The sequence below is a fragment of the Oreochromis aureus genome, linkage group 3, assembly GCF_013358895.1.
Source record: "Oreochromis aureus strain Israel breed Guangdong linkage group 3, ZZ_aureus, whole genome shotgun sequence".
Taxonomy (NCBI): Eukaryota; Metazoa; Chordata; class Actinopteri; order Cichliformes; family Cichlidae; genus Oreochromis; species Oreochromis aureus.
This window is the reverse complement of record NC_052944.1, coordinates 29409692-29430330: the sequence shown is the minus strand read 5'-3', so window position 1 is coordinate 29430330 and position 20639 is coordinate 29409692. Positions and strand designations below refer to the sequence as shown.

The window sequence follows — 20639 nt, the reverse complement described above, 5'->3', positions numbered from 1 at the left end:
AAACTGCCATTTTGTCACACAGAATTCTGTAACATTCGGAGGGAAAATTGGATAAATATTCACAATATGTGTCTTCTAAATGGTTGAAATTGAAAAACAATCAGTTAAGGAAATGTGTACAATAACATACTCTGTACAGTGATGTTGACTGCACTGCTGAACTCTCCTGATCCAGACTCACACCAGTACACTGCAGTATCTGACTTTGATGTGTTGATGTTACATGTGGATCCAGTCATTCTCCTACAGTCAGAGTACAGTCGGCCGTCCTCAGAGAACTTCCTCACTTTCCCCTCAGTGAAGTTTCCCTCACAGGTCAGTGAGACAGAGTCAGAGGTGAAGTGTTGCACTCTGTCAGGACTCACTGTGAGAGACGCTGCTGAATGAACATCTGGAAACAACATGCAGTGAAGAGACAAAGCTCACAGATGTTGGGATCAAAATATCATGATGAAAATCTACCTTGTTTATGCAAATCCTATGTAAGAAATAATGACTATAAATAATAAAATTAGTTTAAATATCCAAAATAAAAGTGTTCCTTGCAAAGAAAAAAAATATAAAAAAATAGTTGTTTCCATATTATCACATTATAAAAGTGCAAAAATAATGAAAAGAAACAAAGAAATTCAGTTTGCTCATAAAGAGAAATGGAAATATTCAATATTCACAGACATTTAATTGTCATTATTGAATTTTAATGAGCTGAAATTTGGTGAAAAATTGGTGAACAAGAGTTATGACATAAAATTGGTTTATTGAGAGGATAAACAGAATCAAACTGACCTGCAGACCAGACAAACTTTGGTTGACTGTGATCAGTGTGATACTCTGGGTCTCCTCTTCCAGCTCTGCACACATATCCTGCTGTGTGTGTCTGTCCATGAATGATGTAGGAGGTGTTTGCAGTCCAATTGCCATCAGGTAGCAGCTCATAACTGGAGGATTTCTCTGATAGATCAGGAACAGCTTTATACCAGTAGAAGCTCCATCCTGCAGACGGATGTTCAACCTCACAGTTCAGAGTTACTGAGGCTCCAGGACTCAGCCATGATGGAGACACAGTGAGGACAGGACGGGGTTTATCTGTTCAACAAAGATTTTCTCAGCAAACATGTCTAGTAGCATTTCTTAAGACAAAATTAAACTTTTCAACATATATATATGTTGAAAAGTTATATATATCTATATCTATATATATAGATATAGATATATATTAGGGGTGCAACGATACTCGTATCGATATTGAACCGTTCGATACAGTGCTTTCGGTTCGGTACGCATGTGTATCGAACAATACAACATTTTTAATTTATTTTATCAACTCTTCTTCTGACGATGCTGTCTGTGTTGAGAGCTCAGTGGATCTGCGTTCGACTACTCCGCCTAGGCTGCACTGTCGAGCGCAGCTCCACTGAGCGCAGCGCAAGCTAGCAAGACAGAAGCTAAGCTCATTGCAACATGGCAAATTGAACCTCCCCCGCCCACATTCAGATCTGGCTTTTGGAACTATTTTGGTCTTCATGTGAAGTATGACCCTGAAGGTAAGCGCGTCATGGACAAAAGTAAAACAGTATGTCGGATGTGTCACGCAATGCTCAATTACATGGGTGGGAACTACTGCCTTAGCGCAGTTTGCTCGTTAACGTGTTGACGCCGTCCAGCCCCACGCACGGGTCGATCCGCGGTAGCTCGTTAACGGAGATTTGCCGTGTTGTGGTGTTAACGTCATTTCAGATTAACGCTGACAGCACTAGTGGGAACACAATGAATATGACTGCACATTTACGCCGACATCATCCTAGTGCAAAGACAAGTGGAAGCAGACAAAAACAACAAACACGCATGCTACAAACTTTACCCGAGTCATTTAGACAGCTTTTAGCACATGATTCTCCTTATGGGGACCTGATATGTTTAATATGCTGCTGAGAATATAGCCCAGAAGAAGCGTATAGTATAGCTTTTATTTTGGAAAGAGCCTTTTCTCTGTAATAAACTCTCTTTTCCAAAGATGAGGGATTTCTCGATCAGATAGATTTATTCTTTTATTACATTGTTGTTTCAGCAACATTAAATTTAAAAACTGTACTTTTGAGTTAAAATATATATTTATAATTTTAATCAATGACAAATTAAAGAAGCATGAACATTTTTTTGTATCGAAAAAATATCGAACCGTGACACCAAAGTATCGAACCGAACCGAACCGTGAATTTTGTGTATTGTTGCACCCTAATATATATATATATATATATATATATATATATATATATATATATATATATATATATATATATATATATATATATATGTATATATGTTATATATATATATATATATATATATATATATATATATATATATATATATATATATATATATATATACATACATACACTGTAATCCCTAACAGTTGTTCTAGCTCATAACTAATAAGCTCATAACACTCAAATGTCGTTTTGTAGTTGAGCAAACTATAAAGTATTGAGCTCTGTTGGCTTTTATGCAACTTTAATTGAATAGGGCTCAATATTTTTTAGCTAATTTGTTTGGAACGCTCAAAAGTTTAAGAAGCATATATTAGTGACGTTCTGGTGGGTGGAGTCTTATCGCTCCCTCAGGAAAGCTGAGTCAGCCATCTTGAATTTACCTTGATGCGGGGAAGATTTGGCCAGCCCGTGTGGATTAAGAGTCCCCAACTTCAACCCACCACGACCAGCACCTTAATTTTTTTTCATCAACTGCCCTAAATTTGGTAAGTCTAATGTGTTTTGTTTTGTTTAAATTTAATTTCGATAAACAGTCTTTTTATTTTTACTGGAAATATATTCGTACTTTGTGCACAGTGAATGTTTGTTATAAATAAATTCGAATCCAAGTAATTGTAATTTTAGAAGTTTTCGAATGTGACAAATACGTAATGTTATTTCAAATTACAACGGTGTAACGTTTTGGCGGTTTTCTGTGGGGACAACATTTCCCATAATGCATTGTATTCTTGCCCGGAAGTTGACGGTGGCAGTTCTAGCTCCATGCGTTTGAACTTTCTACTAAAACTTTCTACTGTCCGTTTCTACCGGTTGTCATATTCGCCGGCAATGCACGTGCGTATTGTGAGTATACTTATTTCAATAAGTGTCGGCGTTACACAGTCAGTAGTTTACGCTGTTGAGCTATGTGTGTGTGTGTGCTAGCATGAAACGAACAATGCTAAACAACATGAGTGTGTTATCATGATTAGACACATGTTTGTATTTTTTCGTAGTCTCAAATATGTGGTTGTGAGATAATCTCAAAATCCTTTTAATAGTTTAGAGGGGTATTCCACTAAGCGAGCTCTACAAGTCAAGGCTGGGCAGTGGGTCCATGAATAAACTGCCTCACTCCTGCAGGTGTCTTTCCATACTTCCCATCGTTCAAGTGAGGCTATGGACTTGTGTACGTTGTTTGTATCACCTTTACTCTCCATAAAAATTAATGTGTTTTTTTTTTTGTTTTGTTTTTTCCAGGAACCAAAAGATGGCTGCTGCCCAGAAGCATGTGCTGCGTGTGTATGTTGAACGAGACACCGCCCTGAAACTTACTCTACTTGAGCGACCAAAGTCAGTGGAGGAGCTGAAAGAAATAATTTAAGAGAGGTTCAAGCCAAGACAGAATGGGGACTTTAGCCTTCACTATGTCCTCATGGACACAACCTATGCCCTATGTCGCCAAGAAATTGTTGGAGCTGTTGGAGCTCCACGAGTGAGAGACGTCGTGGACAGATGGCCAGGCCTACTTATGGAGTCACAGGTAAAAAATAAAATATAAAATATGTGTATATATGTATGTATATATACATGTATGTGTGTGTGTGTGTGTGTGTGTGTGTGTGTGTCTGTCTCTTTACTGTTCTCCCAGTTTTTAAAAGTCTAGATTTTCAAACAATTTACCAAAAAGCAAATGACAGATGTAAAATGACAACACATCACTCTGTGACGTATTTTTTTCCCCATTCACAGTAAACAAAGTCTCTAGAAGTTTATTTATTTAAATTTCCTTTAGATAACATTTCAAAGAATGACGAATAACTTTCTATTTTGGCCTTAGTTCTGACTAGAATTGCTCTGGTTTTGCTAACCTGAGAACTTTTTAAAATACATTCACAATTCTGTTCCTAATTCATCTTTGTTCATTTCTGTGTATTTCTGTTCATGTACAGGTGGTTGCAGAGTCCTACCGAATCAACAATGTTAACCTGCACACTCAATTCTACAAGGAGCTGGACAGACACACGCCTAGACTCATCACTTTGTTCCGAGACAAGGCCATCAAGACTGGCAAGATTGCAGAGGAGCTAGCAAAGCTCATGAGAATTTATGACATTCAGGTAAATTTTTCATTTCACATGATTCAGAATTACATTAACAGATGGTTTGTACACAGCTGTAAGAAGCCATAGTGTGAATTGCTTCAACTGTGCCCTGAGATTAAGTGATTATGCCATGGTTACAAGGTTGTCATTTTAGGAGAAGGACATCTTGACAAAATGTATCCTTTCAAAAAGTGTTGTGTTAAAAAGATTTATCAGCTTCAATTTAAAGAAGTCCAAACAAGTACTGTTTTTGTAAAAATTGGTTTACATTTGGAAGTTTTTCCTTTGTGAATTGTTGATGTATTTACAATGGAAACTTATTAATTTAAAATGTGTATTACTAAAAATACGGTTATCCAAAATACTGGATTTACCATCTTTAGCCCGTTACACAAAAAGTTTGGACACCCCTGATCTATAACAATGACAATCAGAACATGGCTATCCAACACTTTGTTTTTACTCTGCATTTGTGTAAATACTATTCTAATAGATATTGTATGTTCATCTAGGAACAGCGTGATGTAAATACAAGACGGGCCCTCGTCCTTGGTGCACTTCCTGTGTACCTGCGTGAAGATGCCTCCACGTTATTCAGGACTTGTGATGTAAGTGTACTGCCCTCAGCACCAACACCTTTGCCTAGCTGTTCAGTCGAATATATCACTCAGAACTCAAGGAGAACCAGGGTGTATATCAGGAAGGAGGTTCAAAACTGTCCTCATCTGACTTGTTTTCTCCCATATATCAACTATTGTTGAATAAGATTGCAAGAAGATTGTTACGCATAAACCAGAAAACATGAAAATAGTTGAAAGATTATTAAACAAAAACAAATCCACAGATAAAAACTCTCTCCCTTTTAAAATTCAAGTGTTCTATTTTTTTGGAGGTGCCATGTTGTGGTCAGAGAAATGTTTGGTAAATAACTAAAACAGATATCTTGACATATATTTATTATTGAAAACATTTATTTAAGCATATGTTTGGAAACCAAACCCAAATTAAGATTATTGTAATGCATCATGATGTATCAAATTAAATCGTTGACATTATAATCTTAAAAGAAACGTGCGACTTATGAAGATTCACACCTCTAATCAATAGCATGATTTGTGTCCTTGAGGGGCTGAACTCATTGTTGTATTATTTGTGTTTTGCAGTCAGCAGATCGTCCAGACCTCACTGTCACTCCTGTGGCTCTGCTGACAGTTGTCACGGATGACACCACTGATTCGGCCCTCTTCAGTCCCGAAAGCATCTGCATTGTCGTTGAGGATGAAATACTTGTGAATGGTCCCACAAATCTGGCTGACTCATTTCTCCTGCTCTTTGGGTACATCTATGCACTAGACCTACAATACCCAAAGAAACTTGAGCTTACATTCACATTTATCCAGAAGGTTGTGATGAGCCTTGAGGACAACAAACCACTGAAAGGTCGTCTACTGATGCTGAAGAATGATTTGTTCAATGAGTGAATCACTCAGAATTGACTACTTGTTGAGCTGAGTATTGAGGAAGCTTTTTTTTTTTTTTCCTAATCATTTGGCTCTTCTACTTCAAATTTAAAGTAAATGACTGCTCATTTCGTGGACTATTCACGTTTAACGTTCTGTTGCCTAATATCTTAATGCACTGCCTTGATGTTTGTTACCTATGAAGTACAGCAGTGGAAACCAGTACATTTTTTTTATGTATTTTTAAAATAAGTGAGCTGCAGCTGTCAAGGTACAGTAAGTGTTAAATGCCTCAATGTTCTAATAGCTGCAATTGCTGTTAATACTGAAAATGTTATTTAATTTTAGAATTGAGATGGAGACCCTTGGAGTCTTTTTCTTTTGTTTTATTTATGAAGCACTTTTTTATCACTGAGCTCCGTTATCTGTGCCTTTTTAAAAGCACATTGTGTTTAATAAAAAAAGTTGTTAAATTGTTAGTGTTGTTACTTTCATGTTTTTATTTCATGATGTTAATGCAGCACTACGGACGATACCTACAACCACGATTACCGACACTAACAAGCTGATCTACACTACGGCAGCAGTGATCAGTGAGATGCTTGGCTACAAGTTGAACAGCCACAAGGGGCAGTACCCTCCATGGAGAAGGAGGCTAGAGGGCAAGATCAAAGCAGCACGGAGGGAGGTTAGCCAACTAACGGAGTTGCAGAAAGGCGCGACAAAGAAGGTGCATAAGAAATACAGCAAGCTGTCCATACCTGAGGCCTTGAAAACTGCCAAGCAAAGACTCACAGCCTTGGCCAGCCGCTTGAGGAGGTACACCAGAGAGATAGAAGGTAGGAGAATAAACCAGCTGTTCTCCACAGAACCAGCAAAGGTGTACTCTCAGTGGCAAGGGAACAATAAGAGAACAAAGCTGGAGACGGAGCAATACTGGAAGAGCATATGGGAGAAGGACGCAACCCATAACGGCAATGCTAGTGGATCTGAGGGCAGACCATAGCGACCTCCCTGAACAGGGTCCAGTAACCATCACAGTGGCAGATATCCAAGAAAGGGTCTCCAGTATGAAGAGTTGGACAGCACCAGGGCCCGACATGGTTCACGCCTACTGGCTGAAGAAGCTGACTGCACTCCACGAGCGTCTGGCAGTACAAATGAACCAGCTGCTAGTTAACGAGAGACACCCGGAATGGCTAACCGAAGGTCGGACGGTCCTGATCCCCAAGAAGGGACTGGTTCCCATCCAACTACCGACCAATTACCTGCCTCAGTACTACATGGAAGCTCCTGTCAGGCATCATATCGGCTAAGATGAACAGGCACATGGGTCAATACATGAGCGGGGCACAGAAAGGGATTGGCAAGAATACCAGAGGCGCAAAACACCAGCTACTGGTAGACAGAACAGTCAGCCGAGACTGCAAGACCAGACTGACCAACCTGTGCACAGCCTGGATTGATTACAAGAAGGCCTATGACTCAATGCCCCACACCTGGATCCTGGAACGCCTAGAATTGTACAAGATCAACAGGACCCTAAGAGCCTTCATCAGGAACTCAATGGGGATGTGGCGTACAACACTAGAGGCCAACTCCAAGCCCATAGCACAAGTCACCATCAAGTGCGGGATCTACCAAGGAGATGCTCTGTCCCCACTGCTGTTCTGCATAGGCCTGAACCCCCTCAGTGAGATCATTAACAAGACTGGCTACGGATACCGACTACGAAGCGATTGTCAGCCACCTCCTGTACATGGATGACATCAAGCTGTATGCCAAGAGTGAACGAGACATCGATTCACTGATCCACACTACCAGGCTATACAGCAATGACATCGGGATGTCATTCGGGCTGGAGAAGTGTAGTCGGATGGTAACAAAGAGAGGGAAGGTAGTCGGAACTGAGGGGATCGAACTACCAGAAGGCAACATTGCAGACATAGAGGACAGTTACAAGTACCTGGGGATCCCGCAGGCAAATGGGAACCATGAAGAGGCCGCTAGAAAAGCTGCAACCACCAAGTACCTGCAGAGGGTCAGGCAAGTCCTGAGGAGTCAGCTGAACGGTAAGAACAAGATCCGGGCTATCAACACCTACGCCCTGCCCGTGATCAGGTACCCTGCTGGGGTAATAGGCTGGCCAAAAGAGGAGATAGAAGCCACTGACATAAAGACAAGAAAGCTCCTTACCATGCATGGAGGGTTTCACCCCAAGTCCACCACCCTGAGGCTGTACGCTAAGCGGAAGGAAGGAGGCCGAGGACTGGTGAGTGTCAGCACCACAGTCCAGGATGAGACAACGAACATCCAAGAATACATTGGGAAGATGGCCCCAACTGACCGAGTGCTCAGTGAATACCTCAGGCAGCAGAAACCCAAGAAAGAGGAGGAGATGAGGAACCATCATGGAAGGACAGGCCCCTGCATGGTATGTACCACCGGCAGATAGAGGAGGTGGCTGATATCCAGAAATCCTACCAGTGGCTGGACAAAGCTGGACTGAAAGACAGCACAGAGGCACTAATCATGGCAGCACAAGAACAAGCTCTGAGTACAAGATCCATAGAGGCTGGGGTCTATCACACCAGGCAAGACCCCAGGTGCAGGCTGTGTAAAGATGCCCTGAGACAATCCAGCACATAACAGCAGGGTGCAAGATGCTAGCAGGCAAGGCATACATGGAACACCATAACCAAGTGGCCGGCATAGTGTACAGGAACATCTGTGCCAAGTATAACCTGGAAGTCCCGAGGTCAAAATGGGAGATGCCCCAAGGGTGATGGAGAATGACCGAGCTAAGATCCTGTGGGACTTCCAGATACAGACGGACAAAATGGTGGTGGCTAACCAACCGGACATAGTGGTGGTAGACAAACAGGAGAAGACGGCCGTAGTGATCGATGTAGCGGTTCGAATGACAGCAATATCAGGAAGAAGGAACACGAGAAGCTGGAGAAATACCAAGGGCTCAGAGAAGAGCTCGAGAGGATGTGGAGGGTGAAGGTAACGGTGGTCCCAGTGGTAATCGGAGCACTAGGTGCGGTGACTCCCAAGCTAGGCGAGTGGCTCCAGCAGATCCCAGGAACAACATCGGAGATCTCTGTCCAGAAGAGCGCAGTCCTGGGAACAGCTAAGATACTGCGCAGGACCCTCAAGCTCCCAGGCCTCTGGTAGAGGACCCGAGCTTGAAGGATAAACCGCCCGTAGGGGCGTGCTGGGTGTTTTTTGTTTTTTTTGTTAAACTATTTAAACATGATCATATATCTCAACATGTACTAAAAAAAACACATTTTTACAAACTGTTTCTATTTCCAGGTTAAATTAACTATGACTCTACTTACTGTCAGAAACTGTCAGTGTGACTGAATCACTCCACTCTGTTGTTTTATGCTGTGAACTTTTCATTCTGCCCTTACAGCGATAGTTTCCACTGTTGGATGATGAAGCAGATCTAATCCTGTATTCATTTTGATTTGGAGCTTTTATCATGCTGTTTGTTTCCCACTCATAATCCCACTCAGTGTTTCCTTTCAGTCTTATTTGACACAGTCCAGTTCAAGAATTGCTCAACATCATAATGCTAAACAGATTAAACAAAAATGATGCTGTTGTGTCTTCATCTAAATGCTGAATCGTGAATTCATTCTACATAGTTGTAGAATAAATTAAAATTATTGAGTTGAAAATTGCAAGGCTTAAAGGATTTCAAGTCTCATTACCAGTAATTCTATCATGACTCACAAAGATCACTCAGCGTGAGCTCCAATGTGAAGTTTTAATGTTTAATTCACTGTTTCAGGGATATATTTGTTATAATGATAGTAAATGTTATACTTGAAGTGTGACATAATTTACTGATCAGACTCTAGAAGAATCAGATCTTCTACTGCAGAGAAATGAACACTTTCTAATCCTAAATACATTTAGTGGATATATTTTATGTACTTTGATTTTGCTAAGAGTTAATGTTAATAATAATAATAATGTAAATGGAGAAAAATGATATATCATACCAGCACCAGCCAAATTTTTAAATAAAAGCCAGACTTTTTCCAAATTTTCTATTTAAAAAAGGTGTGTCTAGCAATCCATTTAAAAATAAATTTAGACTAAAAACAACTGAACTAACTACACCATAATACAGTAAGTTGCTGGAATAGGTAAAACTCCACATGTGGAGCCACAGGAAAAAAATGCTCAGAGACTCAGAAGAGAAACCAGTGAATATAGAAATAGAGGAGGCGAAGAATAAAGGGATAAGAAATAAATAATAAATTAGACAAATACATATTTTTTTCTTAGTGGATGTGCTAAGACAGGTTCACCATCTGTACAGTAGATGTTGATAGGGCAGATAACAAAGATGATGCTGTGATACACATTGTTCTGTACTGGATCTTTCACTGTGAATACTTTTATTCAACAAAGAAAAAAAAAACAGTACTTTTATTGCCATCTGAAAGTTGAGCAGCACTAAGATAAATATAAAGCGATATCATAGAATAAGCCTTTTTATTTTTTTATCTATTATAGATGAAACATCTCGAACTTACATGACACGGTCAGTGTGATGATATCACTCCACTCTGAGAAGAAATAGTCCCTTCTGCCCCGGCAGCTGTATCCTCCACTGTCAGACTCAGTAGCTCTGATGATTCTGTGTTCATTGGATGTTGGAGGTGTGTTTAACTTGGCTGCTCTCCATTCATACGTCCACTGAGCTCCTTCACCTCCCTGAATCTCACATCTGACAGTGACTGTCTCACCGCTGTATATCTGAGTCCAGGATGGCTGCAGGGTCACAGTGGGCTTATTGAGAACTGTTCACAGAAAAATATTCATAAAATAGAAACAAAATCAACAGAGAAATATTAAGATATGTATTTCATAATAATGGTAAATTTGTTGTTTTATAGTTAGAATGGACCTGCACAAAATAAAAGATCATTTTGTGTTCATTTAACAGATGGAGAAAAACAGTGAGACCGTGAGGAGAGACTCTATGACTATATGACTGCCTTTTCTGGTGCCACTGTGGCTGTGGGTTTATCTGCTCTTACGAAAAGCACACACACATACATGCACACACATATACTACCAGACAAAAAGTTGGACACATGTTCTTATTTAAAGGTTTTTTCTTTATTTTCATGACTATTTACACTGTAGATTCTCACAAGACATAGCCACCCCTCGCTTCAATTACTGCTTTACACACTCATTCTCTCAATGACCTTCATGATGTTGTCACCTGAAATGGTTTTCCAACAGTCTTGAAGGAGTTCACAGAGATGATGAGAAATATCAAACGATCAAACACAAGAAACACAAGCCGGATGGGATGGCACATCGCTGCACGATGCTGTGATAACCACGCTGGTTCAGTGTGCCTTTTTGAATAAATCCCCAACAGTGTCACCAACAAAGCAGCCCCACACCATCACACCTCCTCCTCTATGCTTCACGGTGGGAACCATGCATGTAGAGACCATCTTTTTACCTTTCCTGCGTCGCACAAAGACACGACAGGTTGAACCGAACATCTCAAATTTTGAGTCATCAAACCAAAGCACTGGTCTAATGTCCATTCCTTGAGTTTCATGGTCCAAACAAATCAGTTTTGCTTGTTGCTTTTCCCTAGTTGTGGTTTCTTAGCAGATATTTGACCATGAAAGACCGATTTGTGCAGTCTCCTCTGAACAGTTGATGTAGAGATGTGTCTGCTACTGAAACTCTGTGTGACATTTATCTGGGCTCTAATCTAAGTTGCTGTTAACTTGTGATTTCTGAGGGTGATGACTTGGATGAATTTATCCTCAGCAGCAGAGGTGACTCTTGGTCTTCCTTTCCTGGGGCGGTCCTCATGCGAGCCAGTTTCATTGCAGCGTTTGATGGTTTTTGCGACTGCACTTGTGACACATTCAAAGTTTTAGCAGTTTCCAGACTGACTGACCGAAGTTCTTAAAGTAATGATGGACTATTGTTTCTCTTTACTTAGCTGATTGGTTCTTGCTATAGTATAAATTCCAACAGCTGTCAAATAGGGCTGTGAGCTGTGTACCAACCTGACTTCTGCACAACTGATGGTCCCAACCCCATTAAGAAGGCAAGAAATTTCACAAATAAACACTGACATGGCACAGCTGTGAAGTAAAAACCATTTCAGATGATGACATCATGAAGCTCATTGAGAGAAGGCCAAGGGTTTGGAGCGCTATAAACAAAGCAAGGGGGGGCTACTTTGAGGAATCTAAAATATAAAACATAAATTTTTTTATGATTTTTTTCTTTGATACATAATTCTATATACCTTCCTTCATATCTTTGATATCTTGAATTGTATGAATCTACAATTTTGTCTGACTAACAATGTAACATGCTTTGTAGACCATTGAATTCATCCTGTGCTGACCATTATGACATTTGTCAAATGGAGATCACACAACAAACATGACTTACTTGACGCTGACAATGTGAAGGCTTCACTCCACTCTGTTGAAGAATATGAGTCATATCTGCGTCGACTCTTACACATGTAGTCTCCACTGCTGGACTCAGAAACTCTGAATGTCACATCATTATTGTGTGTCCACTGTGTGGGTGTCCTGGGTCCTCTCCATTCATACTCCCACTCAGTGGTTTCACCTCCTTCCTGCACCTCACATGTCAGAGTGATCGTCTCATCTCTGAATATCTGAGGCCAGTTGGGTTGTTGTTTTACAACAACTTTATTGGAAACTGTTTACACATATTAACAGTTGAGATACAAATAGAAACATGAAATCAACACAGAAAACTTCACATTGTATGTTTGATAATCATGAGTGAATGTATATTTCAAACTAAATTACTGAACTCACAGGTTATCTGAATGGTGACATCATCACTTATATCAGTGTAGTAAACTGGGTTTCCTCTTGTTCCTCTGCAGCGGTAGATTCCTCCTTGAGATACTCTGATATCTCTGTTTTGTTGACCTCTGATTTGACCTTCATAGGTTCTTTGGGTTCGTCTGAACCACTCATATTTCCATCCATCAGAGCTCTGCACAGAGCAGGTCAGTGTCACACTGCCCCCTACTGGTATGATTGTTGTTCCTGCTGTCAGTGTGGCCCTGGGTTTATCTGCAATTAATTTACAGGAAAAAGTAGAATAGATTGTCACTTGTCTCAGGAAGATATTTCTTACAGTACTGATCACACTTTAAATATTCACTGAGTAGTTTTGTATAAATGAGTAATTGCAAATCAGACATATTAGACTGTGTTACAAAATCAAATCCCCTCTGATTTATTACCTGCCTATATTATATAATTTCCTCCTTGCCCTCTGTGGGCAGTCTATCTTTCAAGTTCGGGTCCTCTACCAGAGGCCTGGGAGCTTGAGGGTCTTGTGCAGTATCTTACCTGTTTCTAGGACTGCGCTCTTCTGGACAGAGATCTTGGATGTTGGTTCCTGGGATCTGCTGGAGCCACTCGCCTAGCTTGGGATCACTGCACCTAGCGCTCCGATTACCTCTGGGACCCCTGTTACCTGCACCTTCCACATCTTCTCAAGCTCTTCTCTAAGCCCTTGTTACTTTCCCATCTTCTCATGTTCCTTCTTCCTGATGTTGCTGTCATTCGGTATCACTACATCTATCACTAAGGCCGTCTGCTTCTGCTTATCTACCACCACGATGTCCGGCTGGTTAGCCACCACCATTTTGTGCAGCTGTAACTGGAAGTCCCACAGGATCTTAGCTTGGTCATTAGTCTACATTGTTCCCTTTAATTTTTCATGTGTCTGAGCGAACACACAAACTCCCTGAGGGATCCCTTGGACCACTGTGAGCGACAACAGACGTGTGCACTGTGGTCACGCCAGCATCTAATCCATACAGGTTACATGGTTTATTAAAATAATCAAATTACAGCATTTACATTTATATTAGACTACTTTTAATTAACTGCTTTAGCCCACTTACAATGAAAATTAAAAACAAATCTTGTTAATGACCTGTGTAGTATGTTAACACTATTGGAAGTAAAAATAACTGGAACTCCAATTTTAAAAATACAACTTTCTCTTTTTTCTTTTTTTAAAGCTGTGACTATGAGTCTCTGTGGTCTGGGAGTCCTGTAACTCTCTGTCTGTAAAATACAGTACATAATGGCCAATGTTGGGCAATTAATTATATAGTTACTTTTTCAAAAATGTAACTGAGTTTTGCAAACAACGTTTTTTGCAGCTGTTTACCTAAAAATGCAGCCAAGGCAATTTTTTAAATAAACATGTCAAACTATTTACAGAACAATCAGCTGTTCTGCATCAAATTTGTTGCCACACAAATTATTTGTGCCACTCCAAAAATAATTTCTGTCCACCATGAGATAAAGGAGAACAACAGCCTGATACCTGCAGGCCTGACAACAGGAGATGTATCACTCCTGTAACACCTGTAACATTCAGCAGTCGCCTCATTGTTCTGACACACACAACAAAACTACTGACTACACTACACAGTAACTACACAAGATGTGCGCTGAACATCGCAAATCTCTCACATCTCAAAACACCGCCGTCACTCCTAAAAATTCCCCACTTCCTGCACAACTAAATGCCATATCATTTTTTGATTGGTCGACATGGTACATTTTTCCACCAATAGGAAAAGGTGGAGTTTTTTTTGGTTTTGTTTTTGCGCACAGTTGGAGAGGGCTTTTAAGCGTTTTCCTTATAAAATGCTGTTTTTACCGTTTCTTCCCGCAGTAAATATAAACAACGATAGTATTCAGAAGGAAAAAACAAACATTGCATTTTTTTTATCATAACTCTGGTTTTACGTGGCCTATCAACACAATTTAAAAACTGGTATAAAGTCCACACTTTTTCCGTTAATTGTTCCGTCTGTCCTGCTCACATCTCCAATGGTTGTTGTCATTAACGTGGCTTCACTCCACATCAGCCACGCCGCTTTGCTAGCTAAAACACCGGTGTCGGAACATAAGGACGCTGTCATAGCCTGCCAACGACGTTGATTGGCTGCGTATATACGAATGTGAATCGCATCATTGGCTGGAGCAGCCAGTCACCGGTCACTTACTGACTCACACTGCAAAACAAAATGAATTGTTAACGTATTTATTTTAATTTCAATTCAGGTTAGATTTTTTTTTTTTTTTTGTGCGCAACACAGTTTTTCTGTGGGCAGAGACCGTGCCAGCAGTGCGCAATTGTGCACGCGTGCAGCTTAGAGGGAACATTGGTGGCACAGATGTTCCTGTACACTATGCCGGCCACTTCGTTATGGCGTTCCATGTATGCCCTGCCTGCTAGTATCTTGCACCCTGCTGTTATGTGCTGGATTGTCTCAGGAGCATCTTTACACAGCCTGCACCTGGGGTCTTGCCTGATGTGGTAGAGCAGCCTCTATGGATCTTGTGTTCAGAGTTTGTTCCTGTGCTGCCATGATTAGTGCCTCTGTGCTGTCTTTCAGTCCAACTTTGTCCAGCCACTGGTAGGACTTCTGTATGTCAGCCACTTCCTCTATCTACCGGTTGTACATGACGTGCAGATACTATACTATATTTTCATTCTGTTTATTTCTGTCATTATTGTCGTCAGGTGATGGAGCAGCACGTCTGTCTACAATGAGGCTACTATCAGCTGCAGCTCTTTGTCTGACTAACAATGGAACATGCTTTGTAGACCATTGAATTCATCCTGTGCTGACCATTATGACATTTGTCAAATGGAGATCACACAACAAACATGACTTACTTGATACTGACAATGTGAAGGCTTCACTCCACTCTGTTGAAGAATATGAGTCATCTCTGCGTCGACTCTTACACATGTAGTCTCCACTGCTGGACTCAGAAACTACGAATGTCCAATCATCATTCCACGTCAACCATTTGGATGTCCTGGGTCCTCTCCATTCATACTCCCACTCAGTGGTTTCACCTCCTTCCTGCACCTCACATGTCAGAGTGATCGTCTCACCTCTGAATATCTGAGGCCAGTTGGGTTGTTGTTTTACAACAACTTTATTGGAAACTGTTTACACATATTAACAGTTGAGATACAAATAGAAACATGAAATCAACACAGAAAACTTAACATTGTATGTTTGATAATCATGAGTGAATGTATATTTCAAACTAAATTACTGAACTCACAGGTTATCTCAGTGGTGACATCATTACTTCTATCAGTGTAGTAAACTGGGTTTCCTCTTGTTCCTCTGCAGCTGTAGATTCCTCCTTGAGATACTCTGATATCTCTGTTTTGTTGATCTCTGATTTGACCTTCATAGGTTCTTTGGGTTCGTCTGAACCACTCATATTTCCATCCATCAGAGCTCTGCACAGAGCAGGTCAGTGTCACACTGCCCCCTACTGGTATGATTGTTGTTCCTGCTGTCAGTGTGGCCCTGGGTTTATCTGCAATTAATTTACAGGAAAAAGTAGAATAGATTGTCACTTGTCTCAGGAAGATATTTCTTACAGTACTGATCACACTTTAAATATTCACTGAAAAGTTTGGTATAAATGAGTAATTGCAAATCAGACATATTAGACTGTGTTACAAAATCAAATTCCCTCTGATTCATTACCTGCCTATATTATATAATTTCCTCCTTGCCCTCTGCGGGCAGTCTATCTTTCAAGTTCGGGTCCTCTACCAGAGGCCTGGGAGCTTGAGGGTCACTTGTGTCAGGAATAAATTTCTTACAGTACTGATCACACTTTAAATATTCACTTTTAGTAGAAATGACTAATTACTCTGCATGTGACATATTGGACTGTGTTACAAAATCAAACTCGCTCTGATTTATTATTTATTGAAAGAGAAATATCAGATTAAACAGTTTTAAACTTCTCATCATATCTGTCCCTTTTCATTAATATTTTAATAGTTTCAGTGCACTGAACAACAGCCTTTATTTCTGTTGGAGTCTGGTGAGCGTTATCATGAATTTTCAATGTAAAATGTTATTTAGCAGTTGACGTGGGTCTATGAATTATTTAAAATGGAAACATTATATCAATGAAAATAACCTTCAGTCAGTTTGAATGTGGGAATTTTGACACGGATGGCCGACCATAAGTGTTCAGTGCAACGCGTTCTATCTTCCTTTTCCCAAACAATCACTTTGAATATGTTTTTGATAGTAGTTAAAAATACTAAAACACCACTATTAATAGTTCTATTTTAATATAGTACTATTAAAATAGCACTATTTAATAGTAGTAAAATGACTTTATAAACTCTGATGAGGACACATAGTCTAGGTATAAGAATGATAAACCTCTCCCACACTCCTAAAGAAATAGGTCACCTACTAATCAGAAGGTTAGTGGTTTGATCCCTGGCCCCTCCAGTCTGCATGTCGAGCACTCAGTTTAGAGAAAGTATGTGATTGGGTGAATATGGCATGCTGTACAGAGCACTTTGAGTAATCTGGGAGAGTAGAAAACTGCTGTGCAAGAATCAGTCTATTCACTGTCTGAACAGAGTTTCGTCCTGTTACCTTTGCACTACTATGTTCCAGCACATGTTGTTACTACATGGCTTGCTTAAGGTACACACTAGGCTGACACACTAGGCTCTGGGGCCAGAGCTGAAACTGTTCTGGGCCAGCAGTGTGTCTGCAACTGGCCCGTGGCTGCACAGAACTTACACATGGCCCACATACTGCAAAGAATGGTGGCCCAGAACAGGTTTGCCACTCTCGATAGAGGACATTGAACGACATCTACAAATTCGGAACCACAATTATAGAGTTCTGGTTGATTGGAGCTGGCTCGGACCTGGGATTATTGAAGAACAAGAAGCGGCTTCAGCTGTTCAAAATCCCACAAGGCTGGCTGACGTGATAGACGATGGGCAGGGCTGTGAGTACTCAGACTGTTATTGAACATAATATGGATAAGATCTTGGAGAAGAAGAACTGGAATTGAGACACCTGGTGACCAGTGACAGACATTAGACCAACTGTAAAATTGGATGCAGTTTGTTCGCACTAACCAAAACAACTACCATCTTCATATGGTGACATTCAAATTTATTTCCCTTTGGGTTTGAATATCAGAGATCCATTGCATACATTGTTTAACTGTCTTCATGATTTGAGAACCTGGCTATCTCAAAACTCTCTAACCTTGAATGACAGTAAAACTGAAGTTATTGTCTTTGACAGCCATATTCCATTGAACCAACTAACTGTTACCCTTGGCCCACTTGCTAGCTACCTCTCCAGCGTTGTAAGAGACCTTGGGGTACTCCTGGGTAGCTCCTTCAAATTAGAGAAACAAGTATCTACTGTGGTTAAATCAAGCTTCTATCAGCTACGTCAAATTTCTAAAGCTAAGCCTTTCCTCTCCCCCAAGGACCTTGAAAAGCTTATTCATGCATTCATTACCTCTAGACTGGACTATTGTAACTCCCTGTATTTAGGCCTCCCTCACTCCTCTCTTCACCGGTTGCAATTAGTACAGAACGCTGCTGCATGCCTTTTATCTGGTGCCAGAATGCATGATCATATGACTCCAGTTTTAGCCAAGTTACACTGGCTTCCTGTGAAATTTCGCATTGATTTTAAAATTCTTTTATTCACTTATAAAATCTTATATAACACTGCCCCTAGCTATTTAACAGAACTTCTTCATTTGTATAATCCTACAAAAGCACTAAGATCTTCTAACCAGATGCTCTTAATGCAACCTCAGTCTAGGTTGAAAACCAGAAGCGATTGTGCCTTTGCTATTGTAGCTCCTAGACTGTGGAACAACCTCCCTATTGCCATTCGCTCTTCTGAGACTGTTCAGTCTTTTAAATCTCGTTTAAAGACCCATCTTTTTACTCTGGCTTTGATGTAAGATAGTTTGATTATCATTTGGTTGGTTTCTATGTTTGTCTCGTCTTGCGTTGTATTTGTCTTATTTTGTTTATTTTTTTTTAATTTGTGAAGCACTTTGATCAAAACTGTTGTTTTTAAATGTGCTATATAAATAAATTTTGATTTTTGATGTTTTGATTTTGATATCATGCGGCCCCCTGGTGCCAGCTAGATGCTCAAGGCAAAAGCTGATGGGAATAACAAAAATTCTCCTTAGATAACAAGACTGTTGTTGTGACTTTCTCCCCCCTCCTTCAACACCACCCACGTCGACACAAGATTGTTGACTTTTGCCTGACCGAGTGAAGGGACACTTTCTCTCGGCTGAACACGGAACACACACACACACACACACATAAGCATGTACACTGACACAGACCTACACTCACCCCCCACCCCCTCCAAACACCTTTGAATCTTATGTCTTCTATGTTGTGAGATGTGATGATTCATGTGCTGAGGTGTTTTTTTCTGTTCTCAAACTGATCTCCCTGTTGGAGCTCAGTCTCAGGGGATTTATTTTTTTCTCCTCATCTTTCCTCATGGTGTGCATTTTCCATTGTTATATGTCTCTGACCTGTCTTCTCCATGACGTTTGTGTAATGGGAAGGGTAAGATGGCACTGGCAAGGCTGGCAGCCTTAACCCAATTTCCCTTGTATTATCAATCAATCAATCTACAGTGTATTAAAATATTTGATGTGTTCTAATGATATGGAACAATAACCTTTGTTTTGTGGATCAATCAATCAATCAATCAATATTACAGGCTGTGCTTGAGTTTTTAAACAAGTTGATGTAAATGTAAACAATAAAACATTAAATGTCAGCATGAATCATGGTCCAACTCACATGAAACTGTCAGTGTGAAGGCATCACTCCATCCTGTTAAGAGATAGTCACTGCTACCCCGACATCTGTAGTCTCCACTGTGGGACACTGAAACTCTGCTGATCCTGTATTCACTGGATGTTGGAGGGCTGTTTGTGTTGGGTGCTGTCCATTCATATTTCCACACCTTTCCTTCACCTCCTGAATCTCACATCTGAGAGTGATTGTCTCACCAGTGAATATCTGAGACCAGCTGTGCTGCAGTTTCACATCGATCCTGTTACGAACTAACAAAGAAAAACATGCAGAAGCAGGTTTTTATCATAATTATTTTAATGCTGATTTGTTGTGCAGGAATGTTTAAAAGCAACTAAAATATTATATAGTACTTGTATAATATAATATAATATAATATAATGATTCTTTCAGTGTGCAGACACTCAGCCGTTTGACCCAAGTACTTTAACATTTTGATAAACCTCTGTAGCTGACTCTGCTTTGGTTCCTCCGCAAGATGATTGAAAAAAAAAAAAGTTTTTTTTAAAATGTCTGAAAGTTCAAAGTTTTGATATAACAAGCTTAAAATCTTAATTGTAAATCTCAATCAAAACAGATGAATCAATTTGAAATGATTACATTTTACTTTTCTGTTCAGATCAATAACTTTTGACATCATTTCTCCAGTGATTAGACTGCATGTCACATGATTTAATAATTTCAATAACAAGCAATTACATTTTTGGTAATCAAATTTTTTAATCTGTAATATTAATTAGAAGACGAAAAAGAAGAAAAAGAATGAACTCCTCACTCTATGCCTGTACAGACATTGTTGTTTTGTTGGAAATTAAATGTTTAAACTCACCAGTTTGCTGAACTGTGACGTCACTGCTGTCCTCTGTGGAGTAAACTGGATCTCCTCTCCCTCCTCTGCAGTGGTACAGACCTCCTTGTGAGACACTAATAACTCTGTTTGCTTCATTTCCTCTCATGAGCTGAGCTTTAGAATAGACTGAATCACGTCTGAACCAGTCAAACTTCCATCCATCAGAGCTCTGCACAGAGCAGCTCAGTGTCACACTGCCCCCTGCTGGTATGAT

At 40.1% G+C, this 20639-nt stretch overlaps 1 protein-coding gene and 1 long non-coding RNA gene across 2 annotated transcripts in view; one reads left to right on the top strand and one right to left on the bottom strand.

Moving 5' to 3' along the window:
* The window catches only part of LOC120439137 (Fc receptor-like protein 5), a 31709-nt gene extending 11974 nt beyond the window's left edge, over positions 1-19735 (bottom strand). Inside the window, exons 1-8 of the mRNA XM_039609863.1 lie at positions 19561-19735; positions 15987-16250; positions 15586-15864; positions 12684-12947; positions 12283-12561; positions 10377-10643; positions 787-1086; positions 131-391 (exon numbers count right to left, since the gene is read on the bottom strand). Of these exons, the coding sequence (XP_039465797.1) occupies positions 131-391; positions 787-1086; positions 10377-10643; positions 12283-12561; positions 12684-12947; positions 15586-15661 (1447 nt within the window). The 5' untranslated portion in view covers positions 15662-15864; positions 15987-16250; positions 19561-19735. The remainder of the gene's footprint in view (positions 1-130; positions 392-786; positions 1087-10376; positions 10644-12282; positions 12562-12683; positions 12948-15585; positions 15865-15986; positions 16251-19560) is intronic.
* LOC120439152 lies at positions 2616-3994 on the top strand. Its single transcript, XR_005612414.1, has 3 exons — positions 2616-2758; positions 3314-3423; positions 3513-3994. It is a non-coding gene; the product is annotated as an uncharacterized LOC120439152 (long non-coding RNA).
* Positions 19736-20639: the final 904 nt, after the last annotated feature.